Here is a 20,965-nt window from a genome sequence, read left to right on the forward strand (position 1 = left end):
AAGCTTTTTAATCCGGCCCGCAGAACTTGATGAAATTATATTAATAAACCTTGTTAACGTTTTTTCCCTGCAATTCTGGCGTTTTCCCAATAGATGACGAACTCTATATACATTGACCTTTGTTGAGGTACAGCGTATTACTCCACATTTGCGCTTTACTTTGTGACCTTGTGGCGACCCATTTCCTGGCACATCCGAACCGGCTCACAATTAGCCAGCGTTCCAGCTAAGGGAGATAGCCTGCGGGGATTTGCGAGCACAGAGCTCCACATATTGGCGCGTTCTCACTGTTCTGTCATTGTGCGGGTCGTTGTTGAGTTTTGGCATAGGGGACAATTGAATAGGAAGGAGCAGGACAAGTAGACCTGCATCTCCTACTGTTTTTGAAATAAAGACAGTCAGGAGGAGAGTGATGATGATAATATCTTGAAGGATAACAGAATTTTCAGTGCTTTAAAATAATAACTGTTACTATTAAAAAAGCTGTATTTTATTCATTTAATTTTCAGTGTTTTAAGTCATTTCAATAAATAGCTAAATACCATGGGACTTCAAAGACAGATATTTTGTTGTAATGCATTTGTACATTTTCAATTTAAATTAAAGCACATGTTTTCTACATATCCCATGATATTTTATTTTCTCTTATGAGGTATATTACCAAAACACTCCGTCCATCTGCTCCTGGTCCGGCCCCCCTGTCAAATTTTAGAACCCTTTGTGGCCCTCAAGTCAAAAAGTTTGCTCACCCCTGGGTTAACCGATAGAAGGCAGAGAGTTGGTAGAAATGGGTGTTTCTCCGGTTGGCAATCTGTGGTGAGTGGGGTGCCGCAGGGGTCGGTGTTGAGCCCGCGGCTGTTTACCATTTACATTGATGATTTGGAAGAAGGGACTGAGTGTAGTGTAGCAAAATTTACTGATAACACTAAACTGAGTGGAAAAGCAAATTGTACAGAGGATGTGGAGAGTCTGCAGTGGGATATAGATAGGTTAAGTGAGTGGGCCAGGGTCTGGCAGATGGAATACATTGGTAAATGTGAGATCATCCACTTTGGAAGAATAGGAGAGCAGATTATTATTTATATGGTGAAAGATTGCAGCATGCTGTTGTACAGAGGGACTTGGAAGTGCTTGTACATGAATCGCAAAAAGTTGGCTTGCAGGTACAACGGGTTATTAAGAAGGCAAATGGGATGTTGGCCTTCATTGCTAGAGGGATTGAAGTCAAGAGCAGGGAGGTTATGCTGCAACTACACAGGGTACTGGTGAGGCCGCACCTGGAGTACTGTGTGCAGTTCTGGTCTCCATACTTGAGGAAGGGATTAACTTATGAGGAGAGATCGAGTCATCTCGGACTATACTCTCTGGAATTCAGAGGAATGAGAGGGGATCTTATAGAAACATACAAAATTTTGAAAGGGATAGATAAAAGTAGGAAAGTTGTTTTCATTGGTAGGTGAGATTAGAACTATGGAGCATTGGCTCAAGATTCAGGGGAGAAGATTTAGGATGGAGGTGAGGAGAAACTGTTTTTCCCAGAGAGTGGTGAATCTGTGGAATTCTCTGCCCAGGAAGGTAGTTGAGGATTCTTCACAAAATATATTTAAGGAACAGTTAGATAGGTTTTACATAGTAAGGGAATTAAAGGTTATGGGGAAAAGGTGGGTAGATGGAGCTGAGTTTACAGACAGATCAGCCATGATCTTATTGACTGGTGGGGCAGGTTCAATGGGCTGGATGGCCTACTCCTGCTCCTATTTCTTATGTTCTTATGTAAAATGCTGAAGGAACTCAGCAGGCTGGGCAGCGTCTATAGAAAGGAATAAACAAGTCGATATTTCAGGCTAAGACACTTTGTATTCTTTAGTGCTACATTCCAACAGAGTCAAACGAGTGTCAACTTTTGTTTCTAGACAGGATTTTGAATTCTTGATTTTGAACTGCCAGATTTAAGATGCTTCTGTAAATTTAAGCTATTTATGGTCTTTCAAATGTGGTTGAGTAAAATTGTGAATTTCTCATTTTGAGTAGTCCTTCAGTTTCAAACATTACTACAGGTTTGATAAATTACTAAATTATTTGTAAATTTAGTGAATTGAAAACTCAAATGGCTAATTAATTGAATAATTATTATGTGCTTATCATTATTTGTGTGCTCACATTTGTACAAGAACCATTGAATCAATTTTGGTTTGAACACATCCATCTCATTCTAGGTGAAAATTTGGTCTTTGCATTCAAATTAGAATTACATTAATAATATACCTAGTAATATTTATTGTTCCTTTTAAAACTCATTCTCAACAATTAATTTATTTAATCAAGACCACTGTCATCTACTTAGTTGGTTGTTGCAACAATGACCTTAATTATTTAAGCATGTGTTACAATGGAACTTATTTGTCTTGGAAAAACTAATACATATTTGGATAGCATGAATGTAAGTACAATAAGATTGCTGTCATTTCAAAGTTACTTGTCAGTCAACTCTGCATCACTGAGCTGTAGAATCCCATTCTCCAACAGCATGGATTGGACAGACTATATATTTTGACATTCGCATAGAGAGATCCAATTTATTTCCACCTGTACTTGCAACACTGTCAAAAGGAAATAAATGTTTCTTCTTAAATTGATTTGAAATATGTCAAAACTCTCCAGTTGAGTTACCGCGTACGCAGCTCAAATAGTCTGAGTTGGCAAGGGTGCGTGTGTGTGTGTGTGTGTGTGTGTGTGTGTGTGTGTGTGTGTGTGTGTGTGTGTGTGTGTGTGTGTGTGGAAGTTAAGAGATGTCTGTCTTTTTTCTGCCACCATATGTTTCCAGTGTGGCTGATGAAGTGATAACTCCTGTTAATTCCAAGTGTGCAAAAGGAGCACACAGTTTCCACACACTGATTTCTAATGTTGTGAAGAAAGTTATCTAATTCAGAAAAGCAACTGTCTCAAGAATAAATCACTCTTTAACACTCAGATAAGAAAATTAAAGTGATTATTTTTATTTCAATTTTCTTGATAATTAACAGAGAACCAAGTCCAGCTGGCCTGCATGATACAGCAATACACAAGGGAATTTAATGCTCTAGTTATTGCAATCTTCATATTTCACATCTTTTTTTGCTTTTATGTATTTCAATCCCACAGAAGAGGCTGCTGTACCATTTAAAGAACTGTGATTACAAAGTTTTGTTTCAATAATCAAGAATTGCATAGCAGGGGAACTACAGCAAACCCTAGGCCCAAAGTTAGAGCCTTTCTCAATACCCTGCACTGATTAACCATAGGAGGGGGACTGGCAATCTATTACATTACCACAAAGAAAAAAAAATCAAGACAATAAATTAATCCAGCTAAACAAAAATTTAATAATGAGGTTAATTTTGTTTTTTAAAAAAATCCAAATGCAGAGTACCCACCATGTTTGAAGGAAAAGCTATTGGAATTGCAAGGAAACCCACCACAGGTGGCATCAGATTACAGATACATGGCAATATTCACAGGACTCAAAACAGGCAACATTCATGAAAGGGAAAATCCTCCTGTCCTTTAATTTTTGTGCGCGTACGTAAAAGAGCAAAACTAACCAGCACAGAAAAGCCAGTGCATTCTGTAAGGCACAATGTTCATGGCAACTGCAGCATAAAAGAAAAAAAAAACAGAAATCATACAAATACTGGACCTATACTGGACTGGCATATTACATACACTAATGAAACTGAAGCTATGTGTACCAATAATGAAGCTGGGATATTATGTACAGGGTACTGGCACGGTATTACATGTATTGGTACTGTTATCAGTGTACATGCATCAGCACCAGTGCCAATATTGCACATTTCAAAACTGTCTTCCAAATCCCAGGTCCCAGTCTGGTATACTGAAACCTGGGACCACTAACAAAACCCATACTTGCCACAAAACTAAGTTATCTTAAAACTCACAAAACCTACTCATTATTTGTTAATGAACCTTCTGTACAATGCACCCACTTATCTTTTTCCTTTTCTGTTGTGCGCTAGGTGATGAAAATGGATACTAGATTTTCAGCAAGAAACAAAGACATTACAAGAAACAGACTGTTCTGTGGAATGGTCACCAGAGTTAATGTTTCATGTGATTATTATACAAAAACTATTATTTTTTTTTAAACTACACTATTGAAATTGCAGCCAGAGCAAATGCTAACACATAGTGTTCATTGATACCAAGACAGAAATGGCATGGAGCGTCAGCTTAAATTGCATGCATTTGTACAGTACAGAAATTATCCTGCCATAATGTCTAAACTGTAGGATAATGATGAGTATATTTGAGTACATCTACTGTACAAACCAGCGAGTCAAAATCTTACAAACCATCCCATACACAATGGAACAATATTTAGTGCATTATATATATACACTTTATTTTCACATTACCTGCCAGTGAAATTTTACAATTGTGAAGTTTATGTAACGTTACATATAGGAATGAAAATACCTCATTCATCTAAACAGATATTTCAAGATCCATGTACAGTCCAAATAATTGATGTCACTAAAACTGCAAAACAGAGGGATTCTCTACTGGTTTCATGTGCACACTGTTTTTTTTTTAAAATGACAGCCAAATTATTATTTAATTGCACATCCGTTCAGTATTTCTGCATGCACATCAGAATGATGCTGAGTAATACACTATTGGGTGTGTTTTATTCATGAGAAGGATCAAGAAGCACTGTTGTGTGCAGCAGCCCTGTGAAATAGGTGTTTCCACACTGATCAAATGAATACAGCAATGTAGCAGTGCAGACTCTTCTTCCTTTTTAATGTAGGTGCACTCAGTTATGAATTATATGATATATATGTAAAATATGGCTCTTGTGCTATGCCAATTAACAATGTTTTGTTGCATACATTGGCAATGGGGTTAACTTCAAATTCTACTTTTTAACCTACAAGTTAGACAAAGGTTAAACACATTGTTTACTGTATATAATACTGTAGAATTTTCAGGACTGTTCTTTATGCATTTTTTTGGGGGGGAGGGGGGTCACAGTTTTACCATGGAAACAATAAACTAGTAGCCATTTGCAGACAAGGCATTTCAGCATTGTTTTTACAGCATTATCAGTGTTCGTTAAAACAAACTGAATGACTCAGTCAAGTGGGAATACAATGCCCTATCAACATTAACTGACTCAAGATATGTTGATTAAAATATTTAAACAAAATAAATCAACACAATCAATTGGTACAGTTCTATATATCCTATACCTCCTTTATACAAGCTATAATCTTGAACAACAAATTTCACAACAGGTGATATTAAATCTGATTTGGAATCTAATTCTGAATAACAACTGAAATGAAGAATGCAAACTGTTCTACAGATTACACAGTATCTCTGAGTTTCAAATTTAACCACGTCCATGAAATGCAGAGAGGTGGGTGGTGGTGGTGGTGGCAGGAGTGGAAGAGATTGCTTATGGAAGAAATAATTTTTCCTATCATTAGAGATTTAGACTCACTGGTAATGTAGCACTATGCACGAAATCTGTAAGAGAAAAGTGTACAAAGTTCCCAGGAACAGCTTGAAAGAGCCACATTACAAACACAAAAAACCCCACCAAATTCAAAGTGCTTTGGCCAGAAGTGATATCTCAAAAAAAATGCACGGTGCATTTCAGTGTTCGTACCCAGCACACACCAGAACATCACTGAGGTCCAGATGGACACCTTTCATACTCAGTATGTGCCTGGGTAATGATGCACTCAGGCACAATACATCATGAGCAATGCTGCTCCACTTTGAAGGTAAAACATTAACCATGGAAAGATTATGCAAACAAAATCAGCCAGTCAGTCATCCAGGAAATAGTGTCCTCCATTAACCCCACCATATCTAATTCACAAATTCTGCACAACTTACAAGGAAAGAATAACAATGATTACTATAGCTCCTGTATGTGAAGCGTAAATACATAAAAATAAATCTGGTACTGACGGCATGACATGTATAAGGCAAGGACCAGATAGATATCAAAGTAAATTTATTTTTTAAAATGTGTGGGAATATTAAGTCTTAACCAACTGGTCTATATTTACCCAGTAGTGTTCCATATCTCTACCACTCTACCAGAAGTCCAAGGATAAAATTAAATGAATGCTAAAGATTCAGTTTAATCACTGAATAAAGACCAAAACAAATTATTCTATGTGTTTCAATTTGATTTGTAGTGTAACTCAAACATGTCATTCTTGGATCGTTGGTAGCTGTAAACATCTAATAACCCATCAACTTAAATAATCATCTCATTCCAGTCAATGTTCCATTAGCTCAGCCCAAATGCAATGAGAACTGCTGGAGCTGAAAGATGTGAAGGTCAAAAATGAACCTTGGAAATCTCAGATTAGAATGCATGCTCTAAGCAGATCTGGAGATTTTGCCTCAATGTAGTGAAATAGATAAGGATCTTGAGCTGCACACCAAAAAAGAAAGGAAGCTAAAGCATCAGTCTTCCAACAGGGGATGCAGGAAATAACAAAACCCAGATGACAGATCACCTTGCAACGGGTGGCAGAGGTGGTGCCCCTCGAACAACTGCAAGAAATGGAAACAAAAATGTGTCAGTTCATGTCCTGAACAAACAATAAAGAGGATTTTGTACCTCAAAGATTGGTTAGCTACAATGCTATGTAGAAGCTTGTGCACAAGGTAAGTTATTTTACTCTTCATCCACCTGAAGATAATAATTTAAATGGAAAGCTGGGCCACCTCCTGGGCCTTGTGCACAAACTACAAATAGGATCTGCACTCACACTCAGTTCAGTTTTCAAAGGCTCAATTGGCTGCATTTTATGCTTTCTATTCACAGGTTTATCTGTCTTCTGCTTCCTTGCAACTTTTTTCCCTCCATTTGTAGCTTTCCCAGTTCTGACAAATGATCATTGACTCTTTCCATCTCCATAGGTGCCACCCATACTCTCTTTGGCTCATTTTAATGACATTGATTTGAGGGGTGGCTCAGTACTCATGTAAAGTAGGGATCCTTGCATATTGATTAAACACTCACCTCTGTTCACCTTACTTGGGTACGTTTTTTGGAAATGCCGATACTCCTCTGGTGCAGGAAAATCTTCAATCGGGTGAAAGCAGTATTTTGATTCAAAGTCATCTAGAAAAGAAACGTTTTGTTTTAAGAACTGTGAGCTATCGTGATCTGAAATGTCAAGATTTTCTCCCTCACTGATGCTGCTCAACTTGTTGAGTGCTTCCAGCATTTCAAGCTTTTGCTTGGGTTAGTACTAGCCTGGGTGATTGAAAATTGCCCTGTTGAAAAGCCAGGAAACTGAACAATATTCACTATCATTAACTCTTCAGCTCCAATCAGAATATAAAGGTGTGTGGACTAGAAGAGCATTGAACTCATCCTAGCCTGCCTAGTCTTAACTGCAGGGACCAGTTAAATTAACAGTCATTTGCTATTGCCAAACTTTTGTTAATGTACAGAAATGATTAAAAGCAGAGGAAAAGTGATTCAGTTTTCAGACTGAACAGTAGCATAGTGGTTAGTGCAACACTTCACAGAGGCAGTGATCGGTATTCATTTCCCACAAATGCCTACAAGGAGGTTGCAAGTTCTTCCTCTGGGTGGGTTCCTTCTTGGTGCTGTGAACTCCTTCCACAGTGATGCAACCAGTTAGCAAACTTTTAATGGTACATCTGTAGAAACTTGATGGTCTTTAGTAGCATACCAAATCTCCTAATGAAGTATACCAACTGGAGTTCCTTGCTCATGATTACATCAGCATGTTGGATCCAGGAACTTCAAGCTGCTCACCCTTTCCACTGTTGACCTCTTGATGAGGACTGGTGTGTTCTCTCTACTTCTTCCTGAAGTCTTCAATCAATTCCTCGTTCTTACTGACGTTGAGTGCAAGGTGGTTGTTGCAACATCACTCAACTAACTGATCTATCTGACTCTTGTATGCCTCCTTGCTACCATCTGAGATTCTTCCAACAGTTGTGTTATCTGCAAACTTAAATATGCCATTTGAGCTCTGCCAAGACACACAGTCATGGCTACAGAGAGAAGAACAGTGGGCTAAGTACACACCCTTAAGGTGCACCTGTTTTGATTGTTAGAGAAGAAGAGATTTAACATCATCTGCACTGACAATGAGGAAGTCAAGAATCCAGTTGCAAAGGGAGGAACAAGGTCCAGATTTTGAAACTTGTTGATTAGCAGTTGATTAGGGGTTGATGGTGCTGATCACTAAGCTGTAATCAATAAACAGCAGCCTGCTGCAGTTATTGCTTTTGTCCAGGTGGTCCAAGGCTGAGTGGAGAGCCAGTGAGATTGCATGTGCTGTAGACTTGTGGTGTAAGCAAACTGCAGTGGGTCCAGGTCCTGGCTCCTGCCAGTTGGTTGGCACAGGTTTACTGTGCCTTGTCAGGTACACCAGTGGGGCCTGATGCCTTGAGAAGGTTCACCCTTTAGAAGGATGTTCTGATGTGTCAGCCTTCAAGGTCACCAGATGCTGCAGAAATACTCAGAGGTGTGGCTTTCTTTCTTTCTTTCAAAGTGTGCATAAAAGGGATTGAGCTCATTGGGGAGTGAAGTATCACAGCCATTTATGTTAGGTTTCACCGTATAGGAAGGTGGTGTTGGGAATAGAACTTACCTGTATGGGGAGGAAGGGGATATCCAATGGACAGTCACTCTGGCTGGCTCTCTCATAACTCCTATTGGTTGGCGTATGCAGCACTAGGCTGGGCAGCCATACTGGGCAGGAATTGACACTCCATCAGAGGGAGAAACTAAGGTTTAAAATCAATCCACAATTTTTTTTTCTTTTACATTTAATTTTTTTGTTCCTCTGTCTGAAAACAACACCCCAAGTAAACTCGTGAGCACCTTCATTCCACATCAAGTTACACATGTGAGAGAGAGTTGACAAAATGTAGTTCTGTAATATGAGACTATACCTTGAAATCCTTCCTGCCAGGAAGAACGTATTGTCCAGTACTGATTTTATGTCCTGCAGACATCTGCTCAGAAAGCTAGATTAATTTCTCTGCACATTGTCCTGCTGTATTTGGGAATGAACCAGCGCAATTTAGGTTAGTCAATGTCAATCGATAGCAGTTGATCTGGGTTGATCTTAGTGGTAAAGGTTACTTTTCTTTCTATTAACCTATACTGGAAGTATGGACAAATATTTCCAAAAGGGCAGTGACTTTAACAGTGTCTCACAAGTAAAAGTGCTACAAGTTTCTGATTCCTACTTGTCAGATCAATCAATTTCCATTTTGTTAAGGTCTTCTTTGTGTATACAAATGCTCATGGAAGAGTGATAGCTGAAGATAAATATAAGGAACTATTGTCTCAAAACATTTCAAGATATTTCCCTAAATAAAACTCATCCTATGCCATTGTCCATATTTTATATGGGAATATAGGATGATGAGAGCAGATTTGATAGAGGTGCACAAAATTATGAGGAACATAGATAGGGTCAATGCAAGCAGCCTTCTTCCACTGAGATGGGGTGGGGGGGGTGGGGGGAAGACTAGATCTAGAGGCCATAGGCTAAATGTAAACATTTAAGGGGAACATGTTCACTCAGAGAATGAAGAGTGTAGAACTAGCTGCCAGCAAAAGTGGTGGATGTGGGTTCACTTTCAACATTAAAGAGAAATTTGGATAGGTACATGGATTGGAAAGGTATGGAGAGGATCGGTCCAGGGTGCAGGTCAATAAGACGAAGCAAAATAATATTGTCATGGACTAGATGGGTCAAAGGGTCTGGTTCTGTGATGTAGTGTCCTATTAATCTATAAAATGTATCAAATAAACAAGTGATAGAAACATTTCAAAAAGCACCATTTTCAATTGGAGAAGGGAAGTTTACAACAGATCAGCAGGTACATTAAAACAGGAAAACAGGAGAATGAAGAGAACCAGTCAACAGTTTTGGTGGAGGAAGGTACTGAGATATTGGGAACAGCTGTCTGGTTGGAAAAGATAAACAATATTTTGCAGACACATACACAGGTAATTGAGAAATTTAGAAACAGCTGCCATTTGGCATTCTTAGCCCCACTGTTACCTAGGAATGATTTGGAAGATGATCCAACAGGGTCCCTGTGTCCATTTCGTAAAGGTGGTGGTGGAGGAGGGGGTGCAGGAGTCCGCAATGGAGGTGGCGGTGGCTTGCCTCGATGTGAAGGGTCTGAAGAGGGCGTCCTATAGGGTGGCAGCGGGGGAGGGGCTTCTCGGGCTCCATTCCGCATTGCAGGGGGCGGTGGTGGGGGAGCTGTGGAATACAAAATTAAACACAGTTCTGTCTGCTGCCAGATAAGGAAATACATCATGATTAAATTCCAACAGCTTGTTAACTATATAAAAGAACAAAGGAAAAAGTGAGGAAGAGTTAACCCTATTAGATTTGGTGGTGGTCACTGTGGACAAAAGAAAAAGATTAAAATCAAAATACAAACTTGACAAGATACATCAATTTGGTCTTAAAATCTATCAAAGTAAAATGCTGCCCCATTTGTGCTTCCCTTCAGATAATCTACATAGGGCAGATCATCAATAAAACCAAGTGCACAATATTATGCACTCAAGATTCAAGTTTATCACATGTACCATCAAAACATACAGTAAATGTGTTATTTGTGTTAGAAACCAACACCTGATCGTATGCTGGAGGCAGCCCGAAAGTGTCACCATACATTCCAGAGCCAACATAACATGCTCACAATGCTCAGAACAGCAGCAGAGCAAGCCTATTCCTCCCCCTCACCCACACACATACAGTCCTCTAATCCCAAAACAGTCTGTCTTCTTCAGCCTTCAGTGAACTCAGATTTGGCTGTAGACATGCAGACATTGGGTCTTTGACCATCCCCTCTGCAGACCTGGAGGGGGTCACATTATGCTTCATCAACATTGGTCTGTCAGTCTGCACTCACTATTGCCATCTCCAAATTTTTTCAAACAAATGTAACTGCTTATGGATATGACCTGCAAGGTCAGCATCCTGTAGTTATTGCTGGATTATTACTGCTGAAGAATCGGACAGAGCAACTTCTGATTGGTGCTTAACAAGAGCTTATTAAAAATAAATCCTTGTGCCCAAAGCCATTCTTTTCATCTCATCAAGATTATTCTCCTGAATAATACAGATGGAAAAGTTTGAGGCAGTTTGCTTTCTGAATAACCCACAGTAATCTTATGATCCAAACAGCTTTGAGGGGAAAAAAAAGCGTCCAGAAAAGCCAGGCACCTAGGATACTTTAATAGGAACATCAAAAGGGGTCTATCTTTCTTTTACAAAAAAAGGATAATTATTACTATAGTGCCCTGCTGTTTGGGACAGATCAGAGCTAAATCCAATGCCAACTACTGAAAGACTGCTAAACACAACATTAAAAAGTCTTGAGATGTTTGGAAAAAAGAGAAAAAATTGCATTTATACTGTAGCTTTCATGGCCATTTCAGGTCATCCAAAGTTCTAAACAGCTAATAAGATACTTACAAAGTGTTGCAATGTAGGCGATTCAGCAGTTCATTTGATCATTTCAAGCTCCCGCAAACCATGTGATAGTGTTCAGATGATCTATTTTAATAATGTTTATTGAGAGATGAACATTGGCCAGCAGAGCAGGGCAATGTCCCTTGTTTTTCTTTAAAACAGTTCCCACAAAATCTTTGAAGAGATAGTGCCTCCAATGAATATCTCTACTGAAAAATGGAGTCACCTACAAGACAGCACCACCACAGAGTAGCACTACAACATCCACCGACAGCTATTCTGTACTTAAGTCGAATAAACATTGTAACCATCGGTCACAATTAAATCACAATATTAAAGCACTAACAATCTAGTTACAGGTTTCCCCTGCTATCTGAAGGTAAAGCGTTCCTATGAAATGGTTCGTAAGCCAGAATGTTGTAAAGTGAATAAGCAATTACTATTTATATGCTAAAAATGTGTGACCCTACAAAATCATGCCAAATAACACATAAATATTAAAATAACAGTAACATATAGTAAAAGCAGGAATGATATGATAACTACACCACCTATATAAAGTAGAAATACTTTTCTGCAATCATTGTAGCACTGTCTAGCGTAGCGTATAATCTCACTACGTACCGGAAGCAGTCTCACCAGAAGCAGCCTCTCCAGTAACCTTTAAGCTATGAAGCTGCCAAATCATACCAAATAACACGTAAAAATACACAGTCTATATAAAGTAGAAATAATGTATGTACAGTGTAGTTTCACTTACCGAAATCAGGAAGACAGCGAGCACACTAATGATGGTGTGTTAGGCTGAGTCGGAGGTTGGGGTGCTCGGCAATTTTTTTTCCAATAAATTGCAGTTTTGTCACAGTTACACATTTGCTTATATGAATAATCACCTTCTGAAATTATTTTCTTCAGTTCTGCTGGGAACTTTTCGGCAGCTTCAGTATCAGCTGAAGCACTCTCTCCAGTAAACTTTAAGCTATGAAGCTGCCCTCACCTCAGAAACCGATCAAACCACCCATAACTACCTTTAAATTCCACTTTCGTAACATTTTCATCACCATCGTCCAGTGCTTTCTGTTTCAGCTTATTAAAAAGACTGACTCATTTCTCCTTAAGTATAAGATAACTTAAAGGAACACCACGCTTTGTACACCCACCAATCCACTCAAGACTTTCCACTTTATCCATTATTGGATGCCGACTAAGAGAGACCACTTTGCTACGAGCAGAACCAACAGTAACATTGGCAGCTTTCAAGATTCTTTCTCTCTGCGTATAAGTAGTACAAATGGTTCAACATGTGGACAATGTCCTTACTTCATTCACCACAATCGAAATGCTTAATTATGTCTAGTTTTACACCAAGTGTAACACCCTTACGAGCTCTTTTAGGCTTTTCCAATGTCTTAGAACTCATCTTGCTAATGGATGCACAAAATAAATCGACATAAAGCACAGATGCTCAGAGGTACGTGCTTAAGCAGCAGCAGCTAGAATGCAGTTCCGGGGCAGGAGCTTGTCTGCTTGGAATGCGCACTGCCCTTCTTGCGCGCACTTGCCTTCTTGCGCGCACTGCCTTCTTGCGCGCACTGCCTTCTTGCGCGCACTGCCTTCTTGCGCGCACTGCCTTCTTGCGCGCACTGCCTTCTTGCGCGCACTGCCTTCTTGCGCGCACTGCCTTCTTGCGCGCACTGCCTTCTTGCGCGCACTGCCTTCTTGCGCGCACTGCCTTCTTGCGCGCACTGCCTTCTTGCGCGCACTGCCTTCTTGCGCGCACTGCCTTCTTGCGCGCACTGCCTTCTTGCGCGCACTGCCTTCTTGCGCGCACTGCCTTCTTGCGCGCACTGCCTTCTTGCGCGCACTGCCTTCTTGCGCGCACTGCCTTCTTGCGCGCACTGCCTTCTTGCGCGCACTGCCTTCTTGCGCGCACTGCCTTCTTGCGCGCACTGCCTTCTTGCGCGCACTGCCTTCTTGCGCGCACTGCCTTCTTGCGCGCACTGCCTTCTTGCGCGCACTGCCTTCTTGCGCGCACTGCCTTCTTGCGCGCACTGCCTTCTTGCGCGCACTGCCTTCTTGCGCGCACTGCCTTCTTGCGCGCACTGCCTTCTTGCGCGCACTGCCTTCTTGCATAACAGTGAAAACACCTTCTGTAAGCGAAAACAGGTAACAATGTAGGCCTTTCATAATAGCGAGATGTCGTAAAGTGAACGTTCAAAAAAGGGGGCTACCTGTACTGCATGCTATATATTGCACTTAAATTAACTATACTGTATATAATATACTCAAATCTGATTTTTTTTAAAAAAGGCCTGAAGGTTATGGAACTAACCAATACTAGTATTTTTGGTCTTGTGGCATGAAGACGACTATGAGAATCATTGCAAAGGTGTTCATTCTGCTTGCAAGACATTACCTACTTCCACTGTGTTTCTAACATTCACAATGGCTCAAAAAGCAGCTAACAAATGACACAAGGCTCAAGGTTGAGTTCTTGAAAATCTTCCATATGTCAAAGTAATACACTTTCTCCCCCATTCAACTGAACTCAGGAGGTTTCAGGCAATGCCAGCATATACTACCCTTGCAGAGGCGCTTGACCATTCGTAGAATCACAAAGTTTCAGAGCATGAAAACAAGCTCTTCAACCCGACTTGTTCATGCTGCCCAAGGTGCCTTCCTGAGCTAGTCCCATTGATCTGCATTTGGCTAACATTTCTCTAAATCTTTCCTATCCATGAACCTGCCTAAGTGCCCATAGCTCCCTGGAAGTGGCTATACAGATTGATAGAGTAGTCAAGGTGGCAAACTTGGTTGTTTTTTCTAGTGGTGGAGGCTGACAAGAGGTTTACAAGGTGAGAGGCATCGAAAGAGTAGACAGCCGTTACCTTATCCCCAGGTTTGAAACATCCAATACCAGAGGGCACACACTTAAGGTGAGAGGGAGCAAGTTCAAATGAGATACGCAGCGCAGTTCCTCCCCCCCCCCCACCCCCCACACACAGTCTGGAATATACTGCCAAAGGTGGTGATGGAGGTAAAAATGATAGTGACATTCAAGATACTTTTAGATAGGCACGTGAATATGTAGGAAATAGAAGGATATTGCATAACAAAAGGAATTAGTTTATTGGGCATAAGATCGCTGAATTTAATTAATTCTGCACAACACTGTAGGAGAAGGGGCCTGTCTGATGTTCTTTTAACATATTTTAATTGCATCTGCCTCTACCACATCCACTGGCAACTCGCTCTATAACCCCGCCACACAATGTGAAAAACTTGTCTCACATCGCCTTTAAAACTTTCCCCACTCACTTTAAACATCTGAGGGCATTTAAAGAGCTAACAACATGAGGTGATTCTGCAGTCACTGTAGGTCAGACCAAAGATGTTGGCTTCATTCCCCCCCACACCCCATGGTCAAGATAACTAAGAATCTGCTGAGCTACTCCAGCATTTTAGTGAGTGCTACATCAAATGTTGCTTTTCCAAATTTAAGACTTAACTGAATTTAAGTTCCTTAGTTGCTATGGCAGAATTTGAACTTGGGTGCCTGAAGTATTATCTCACACCTCAATTTAAGACCAAGAATTTAACCAGAGTGCTTCTCCATACTCTTTCAGCATTACAACCAACCCAAGTCACTCAAAATTAAAATACAGAAATTATATTCTTAATTTGAAAGCTACTTTTCAACTTCAAAATATGCAAGTACAAAGTATCTGAATAATTATCAAAACTTCCTTGATGATATATTTTTGTTATATCTTTGTTGTAAAATTTGTTCTCCTATGGAAAGAGAAAGGGGAGATGAACCATTAAAATGAAGGAAAAAGGATACTTCATACATGTCAGCTTAGTTATAGGGTAGTGACAAGCCTATCACCAGGGACAAAATGACACAGGCTTTATGTAGGAGCACATGAAGGAGAGTCAGCATGAAAATGAAAGACTGACATCTGTCAGATCTGTTGGACTTTCTGGATACTGTCATTAACACGGCATGGATTCTGGGAATATTTATATATGGGCTTTCAGGTGATATTTATTGAGATTTTGCTCAAGAGATTGTAGCTAAAGTAAAGTGGACCCAATTAGAAGGAACATTCTGATATATTATCCTAACGACAATTCACAACACTTTTTCAAGTGAATCTCTCTAACTGTAAGCACACATACTGCGAACAGCCTGAATGGATACTGCAGTTTTTCTATTGTTTCTTAAAAAGATATACCCAAAAATCTGGTCAAGGATCCTTTTAGCAATTTTTATTTTCTTGAATTGTACTTGGATCACAAGAGGAAGTAATATGTAAATTACTGTACTCTTGTATAGCAACCCAGCAAAAGACAAGCAAGAAAATTATTGCTGTTTTATTTATTTGGCTTGGACAAAGCCCAAAGCTCTTTGAAAGGCTCCCCACAAACAGCCATCAGGAGCAACAATCTGATGCACAGCAAGGTGGCACCTTTCAGGTCTAAGAATAAACTACTTCTCAGTTGCGATTGGCAACAATTTTAAAATGTTTTTTCCTATTCCTATTGGCATCATCTGTGCCTCAAAGCCTGCTCTACCATTCAATAAAATCATGGCTGATCAGATTATAATCTCAACTCCACATTCCTGCACATCATTATATCTTTCATTCCTTGACCTTGCTGCTCATTAAGAATTTTCCTGGCTCTTCCTTGAAGATATTCAAAAACTACTTTCATTTCCCTTTGAGGAAGCGGATTGATTTCAGTGGCTAGATGTCCTATTCTAGTGACAAGGCTGTCTGCCTCCAAATAAGTTTCCCAAAGGAAACTACAAATTCATTGCAAAGGACATTTTTGTTTAGGTACCATGTTAAAATCAAAGTTGCTATACTTATTGTTTTTTTATGGCATCATAATACTAAAAGCCCTTACCTCCATTTTTCAGTTGATCTTGGAAGACAATTTTCTTTTTAATGTAATGGAGAACTTCAACATTCATCAATAATGACAGCTTGGTAGCAACGCCAGGCGAGTCCTGAAGGACAGTCACCAACTGCTACAAACCCAAGATAAGAGGTAGCACTACCTCAATCTACCCATGGCAAATGCACAAGTCCTTATAAAGAACAAGTTTCATTTCAGATTCAGTACATCTTCGTGGAACGACAACTGTGCTTAAAAAATATAGACTCAGACAGCTCAAACTATGAAGCAATGTGAATCATCAACAGCAGCAATGTACACCATCATATTCTGTAGCCACAAGCACAAGAGATTCTGCAAATGCTGGAAATCCAGAGCAAGGTCTGGCATTTCTCTAACACTACCATTACAAACAGACCAAGGAATTGGTTCAATGAGTACAAAAGTGGATGCTTGTAAAAGCACACAGATTTTCTAAACATGAGGTGTTAGCAGGAAGGTGCAACACAATGCATGCTAAAAAGTATGCAACATATATTCAATCTTACAACCAGTATATCAAATTAAATATCTGCAGTTCTGTCACATCTAATTATGAATGGTGGTGGGCAATTAAAATAGCTAACTGGAGGTAGCTCCATACATATCCCTATCCACAATAATGAAAGCACACACCATGCAAGTGCCAAAGGCTGAAGCATTCACAGCCAGACTCAAGACAGAAATTCTATTATGACAATTCATTTGTGCTTCAAGACCTCCATCAACATGTAAGCCAGTCTTCAGCCAATTCAATTCATTCCATGTTACAGCAAGAGTAACTGAGAACACTGGTTATACCAAAGATTGAAACTACAGTACTGAAGACCTGAACTCCAGAACCCGCTGTGCCATGCTGCTCCAGTAGTTACAAAAAAATGGCACCTACCTACAATGTGAAAAATTGACTAGATATGTCTGGTACACAGAATGCAGGATAAATACATTCTAGTTAATTATTACCAAAGCAACCTATGCTCAAAGTAATGGAAGGTTTCATCAACAATACTAATATATAGTACTTGCCCATTAATAAATTGCTCACCAATGCAAAGATTCAGTTTCATCAGTATCACTCTAGTCCTGACTTCATCTACTCCTTAGCCCAAACAAGCCGAATTGCAGAGGTGAAATGACACATCAAGTAAGTGTGTGATCAAATGTGACACCAAGAAGCTTTGATAAAAGTCAGCTAGCACAGAGTGAAAGCATTCCAATGACTGGAGTCTAATCAACACATAGAAAGATAGTTATGGTTTTTGAGTGTCAATCATTCTAGCCCCAGGACATTACTACAAACATACCAGGTAATAATAATCACTAAAAAGAGCCAAAACAGCCACTATCGATATGCCATGAACAATAGTGTCATTCACCAAAGTCCTGCAAACGAACAGTGGCCAGAAATTCAAAAGGGGTCAACCACAAAATTGCAAAAGCCACAAGACATAACCATGACTGATATCCTGCAGCAAGTGACTCAATTCCTGACACACTAAACTTTTCTGCAATTTATAAAGGCATAAATCAGAGGCTTGATGGAAAATTGCACTTGCCCAAATGAGTATAGATCCAACAACACTAGAGCAGCATGACACATTGATAATTAAGCTTACTTATCTGGTGTGCCATCAACTAATCTAAACATTAAATCTCTACATCATCAGTACAAAGGCTGTAGTGTGTATAATCTACAAAACCTAGTGCAATTATTTACTCAGGTCATTCCAACACCACTTTCAACTGTCAACAACTCCCACCAAGGTGGCAAGGGCTTCATGGAATACCAGCATCTGCAGATTCTTCTACAAGTCACAAACCAATCTAATTTGGAAATATTGCACTGTTCTTTCATTATCATGGTGCTAAACTGGGAACCAACTCCCTAACAACATTGTTAGTATCACTTCACCAGAAGGACTGCAACAGACCAAGGTGGCAGCTCACCATCACCTTTAAAGGTACTTAAGGATGGGAAACAATTGATGGCTTTGCTGCAATTGGCAGATCTTGAACTACAGATAAATAACAATCACAGCTCTCTGACACAAGTTAAAGCATTTCACAGGCCAATATTAACTGCCTGCAAAACAAGACAACTTCTCTTATAGAGTACTGGAAATGGATAAAACATTCCAATCTGAATCTATATTGCTCACGACCACATGCAGCATTTTTTGGCTTTATAATAGTTAATCAATTGATCAGCATCAAGAATTCAGTTTGAAATTTTCATACATCAAGGAAAAGACCACTTTTTAAAACCAGTCCGCATCAAGCTAGCTCCTTTTAAGCTGCAGCCAACAATTTTATAGATTACCAGTGTGTCTCATTACCAAGTATCATAAATTTGATGTTCTTACCTGCTCCTCGATTTGGAGGATCCCTGGCAGGTGGTGGTGGTCTGTTCTGGGAGGGTGATGGAGATGGTGGAGGAGGTGCAGCTCCCCGCAATTGTCCGGCTGACTTTCGCGATAATGAATTGTGTCTCTGTGGCAATTCCGGGGCAGCCTCGCTCCCAGGACTAGAAGGGCCATTATGCACAAAGGGAGGTTGCCTGTAGGGTGGAGGAGGGGGTGGCAAAGGTTGGGTCTGAATATTACTGAGCCGTGGATTAATTGGTGATGGTGGAGGTTTGACAGAAGGAGGGGCAGGAGGGCCATCTCTATTGCCAGGTGTCTTTTGTCCTGGGGTAGGAGGCAAAGGTTTTTCTCTGTTGTACGGTCCACTGGAATGAGTTCGGCTGCTATGCACAGGTGGTGGTGGTGGATTTGTACGTCTTCCAATTGGAGGAGGTGGTGGCGGTGCTGATGCGCTATGCCTTACACCACCAGCACTACTGGGGCGGGATGAGCTGGTAAGATCTGGTAATGAAGGTCGGTGAACTCTTGGCAGCTCCGGTGGAGAGGTTTTACTTTGTGAATCAGAATCATCACTGTAGCGGTTGCTACTAGGTGGAGGGCGAGGAGCAGCTGACCTTGAGCCAGGTGGATTTAGTGCTATTTTACTAGATGAAGAATCTGAAAATTGAAACAAAGGGCAATATTTTAGAAGCTACATTCCAGCCTCCTTAAGTTTATTTAGTAACTCAAATGACCCAAGATTAAATGACAGAGTGAGATCTCAGTTAGACAGCAACAGGAGAACTGCATGTTAGAATGGAATATTATTCAAATCTTGAATTGTTATCTGTTCCTGCCCAATTTAAAGTGCATACATATGACTCAAGGTAAACGCAGGATCAAAAATAATTTTAATAATCACCATCAAGCCCATTGGGAGAAATCAATTGGACAGAGATGCATCCATACATTTTGGAACTTGCCCTCCATGACATAAATATTAGTTACAACATAGGGAATAACCCCTCCCTTCCTTAAATGATACCAAGGATCCTTTCATGATTATATGACAGGTCCAGTGGAGCATCATTTAAAAGATGGCAGCTTTAACAATGCAGATTTTGCAAAAGGTACTGGAGATTAGTAAGTGAGCCTTAGATCTCTGGAGATAGATTTGAACCCACAATTTTACATAAACCACTTTATAGAAATGATTCAACTCAAAATTTCATGCCGCCTTCACAACATTTGAGACCACACAAAATCATTAGAGTAAAGGAAAATTGAAAACAATTCATTCGAAATAAAATCCTTCATAGTATCTATTTTAAATTTGTTGATCTTTTTCTTTGCAGTAGCTGAAAATCGAAAGCACTTCATTTGCGTCATCATGCTGCTAACCTTTATCCAGCTCTAGAGCTGTGATTGCCAGAAAACCGAACACCAATCACATCAAGTGCACATATACAATCTACAATTACAGAATTAATTAACTCAGTTCATATGGCTGATGAAAAGCTGAACTGCTTCAGTAAAAGACTGCTACACCTCCCACTTACACAGGATGTTAGTTATGTAGTTATGCCATGACTGTGGGCGATGAAGGTTTAATGCAAAATGGTAATGAAACAGAATACAAAAACTGTTGTACATTTTTAATACTGTAACACATCCAGAAAAATCTTATGGAAAACTGAGTATCTTAAAGATCTGATTAGAAAAAAATGCCTCAGGACTCAGCTGCTGGTGTGCTGGTTTAGATCCAAAACTGACTGCACTAAGAATCTTCACATCACAGTAAGAGGACCTGTGAAAATGTAGAAGTACACAGCAAGTAAAACAACATCCATGAAAGGAGACAAGATCACCTTTCAGAGATGCTGTTCTGCACATCACTGTTGTAACTTGTGGTTACTTGAGTTTCTGTCACCTTCCTGTCAGCTTTTGCCATTTTCCTCTGACCTCTCTCATTATTAAGGCGTTTTCACCCACAGAACTGCTGCTCACTGGATGTTTTTAATTCTGCTATGCTTTGCAAGCTCTAGAGATTGTTGGGTGTGAAAATCCCAGGAGATCTGAGATATACAAACCACCCCATCTAGCACCAACAATCATTCCTCAGAGAAAGTCACTTAGATCACATTTCTTCCCCATTCT

The 20,965-nt window shown here is 39.9% G+C and overlaps 1 protein-coding gene across 3 annotated transcripts in view; it reads right to left on the bottom strand.

Moving 5' to 3' along the window:
- Positions 1 to 2,972: 2,972 nt before the first annotated feature.
- wipf2b (WAS/WASL interacting protein family, member 2b) overlaps positions 2,973 to 20,965 on the bottom strand; it is a 55,251-nt gene continuing 37,258 nt past the window's right edge. For all 3 annotated transcript variants that reach the window (XM_059956388.1, XM_059956389.1, XM_059956390.1), the window contains 4 exons: positions 18,830 to 19,486; positions 10,092 to 10,298; positions 7,052 to 7,153; positions 2,973 to 6,579 (listed from right to left, as the gene is read on the bottom strand). In XM_059956388.1, the coding sequence (XP_059812371.1) occupies positions 6,539 to 6,579; positions 7,052 to 7,153; positions 10,092 to 10,298; positions 18,830 to 19,486 (1,007 nt within the window). In that variant the 3' untranslated portion in view covers positions 2,973 to 6,538. The remainder of the gene's footprint in view (positions 6,580 to 7,051; positions 7,154 to 10,091; positions 10,299 to 18,829; positions 19,487 to 20,965) is intronic.

This window comes from Hypanus sabinus, chromosome X1 (genome assembly GCF_030144855.1).
Source record: "Hypanus sabinus isolate sHypSab1 chromosome X1, sHypSab1.hap1, whole genome shotgun sequence".
NCBI classification, from domain to species: Eukaryota; Metazoa; Chordata; class Chondrichthyes; order Myliobatiformes; family Dasyatidae; genus Hypanus; species Hypanus sabinus.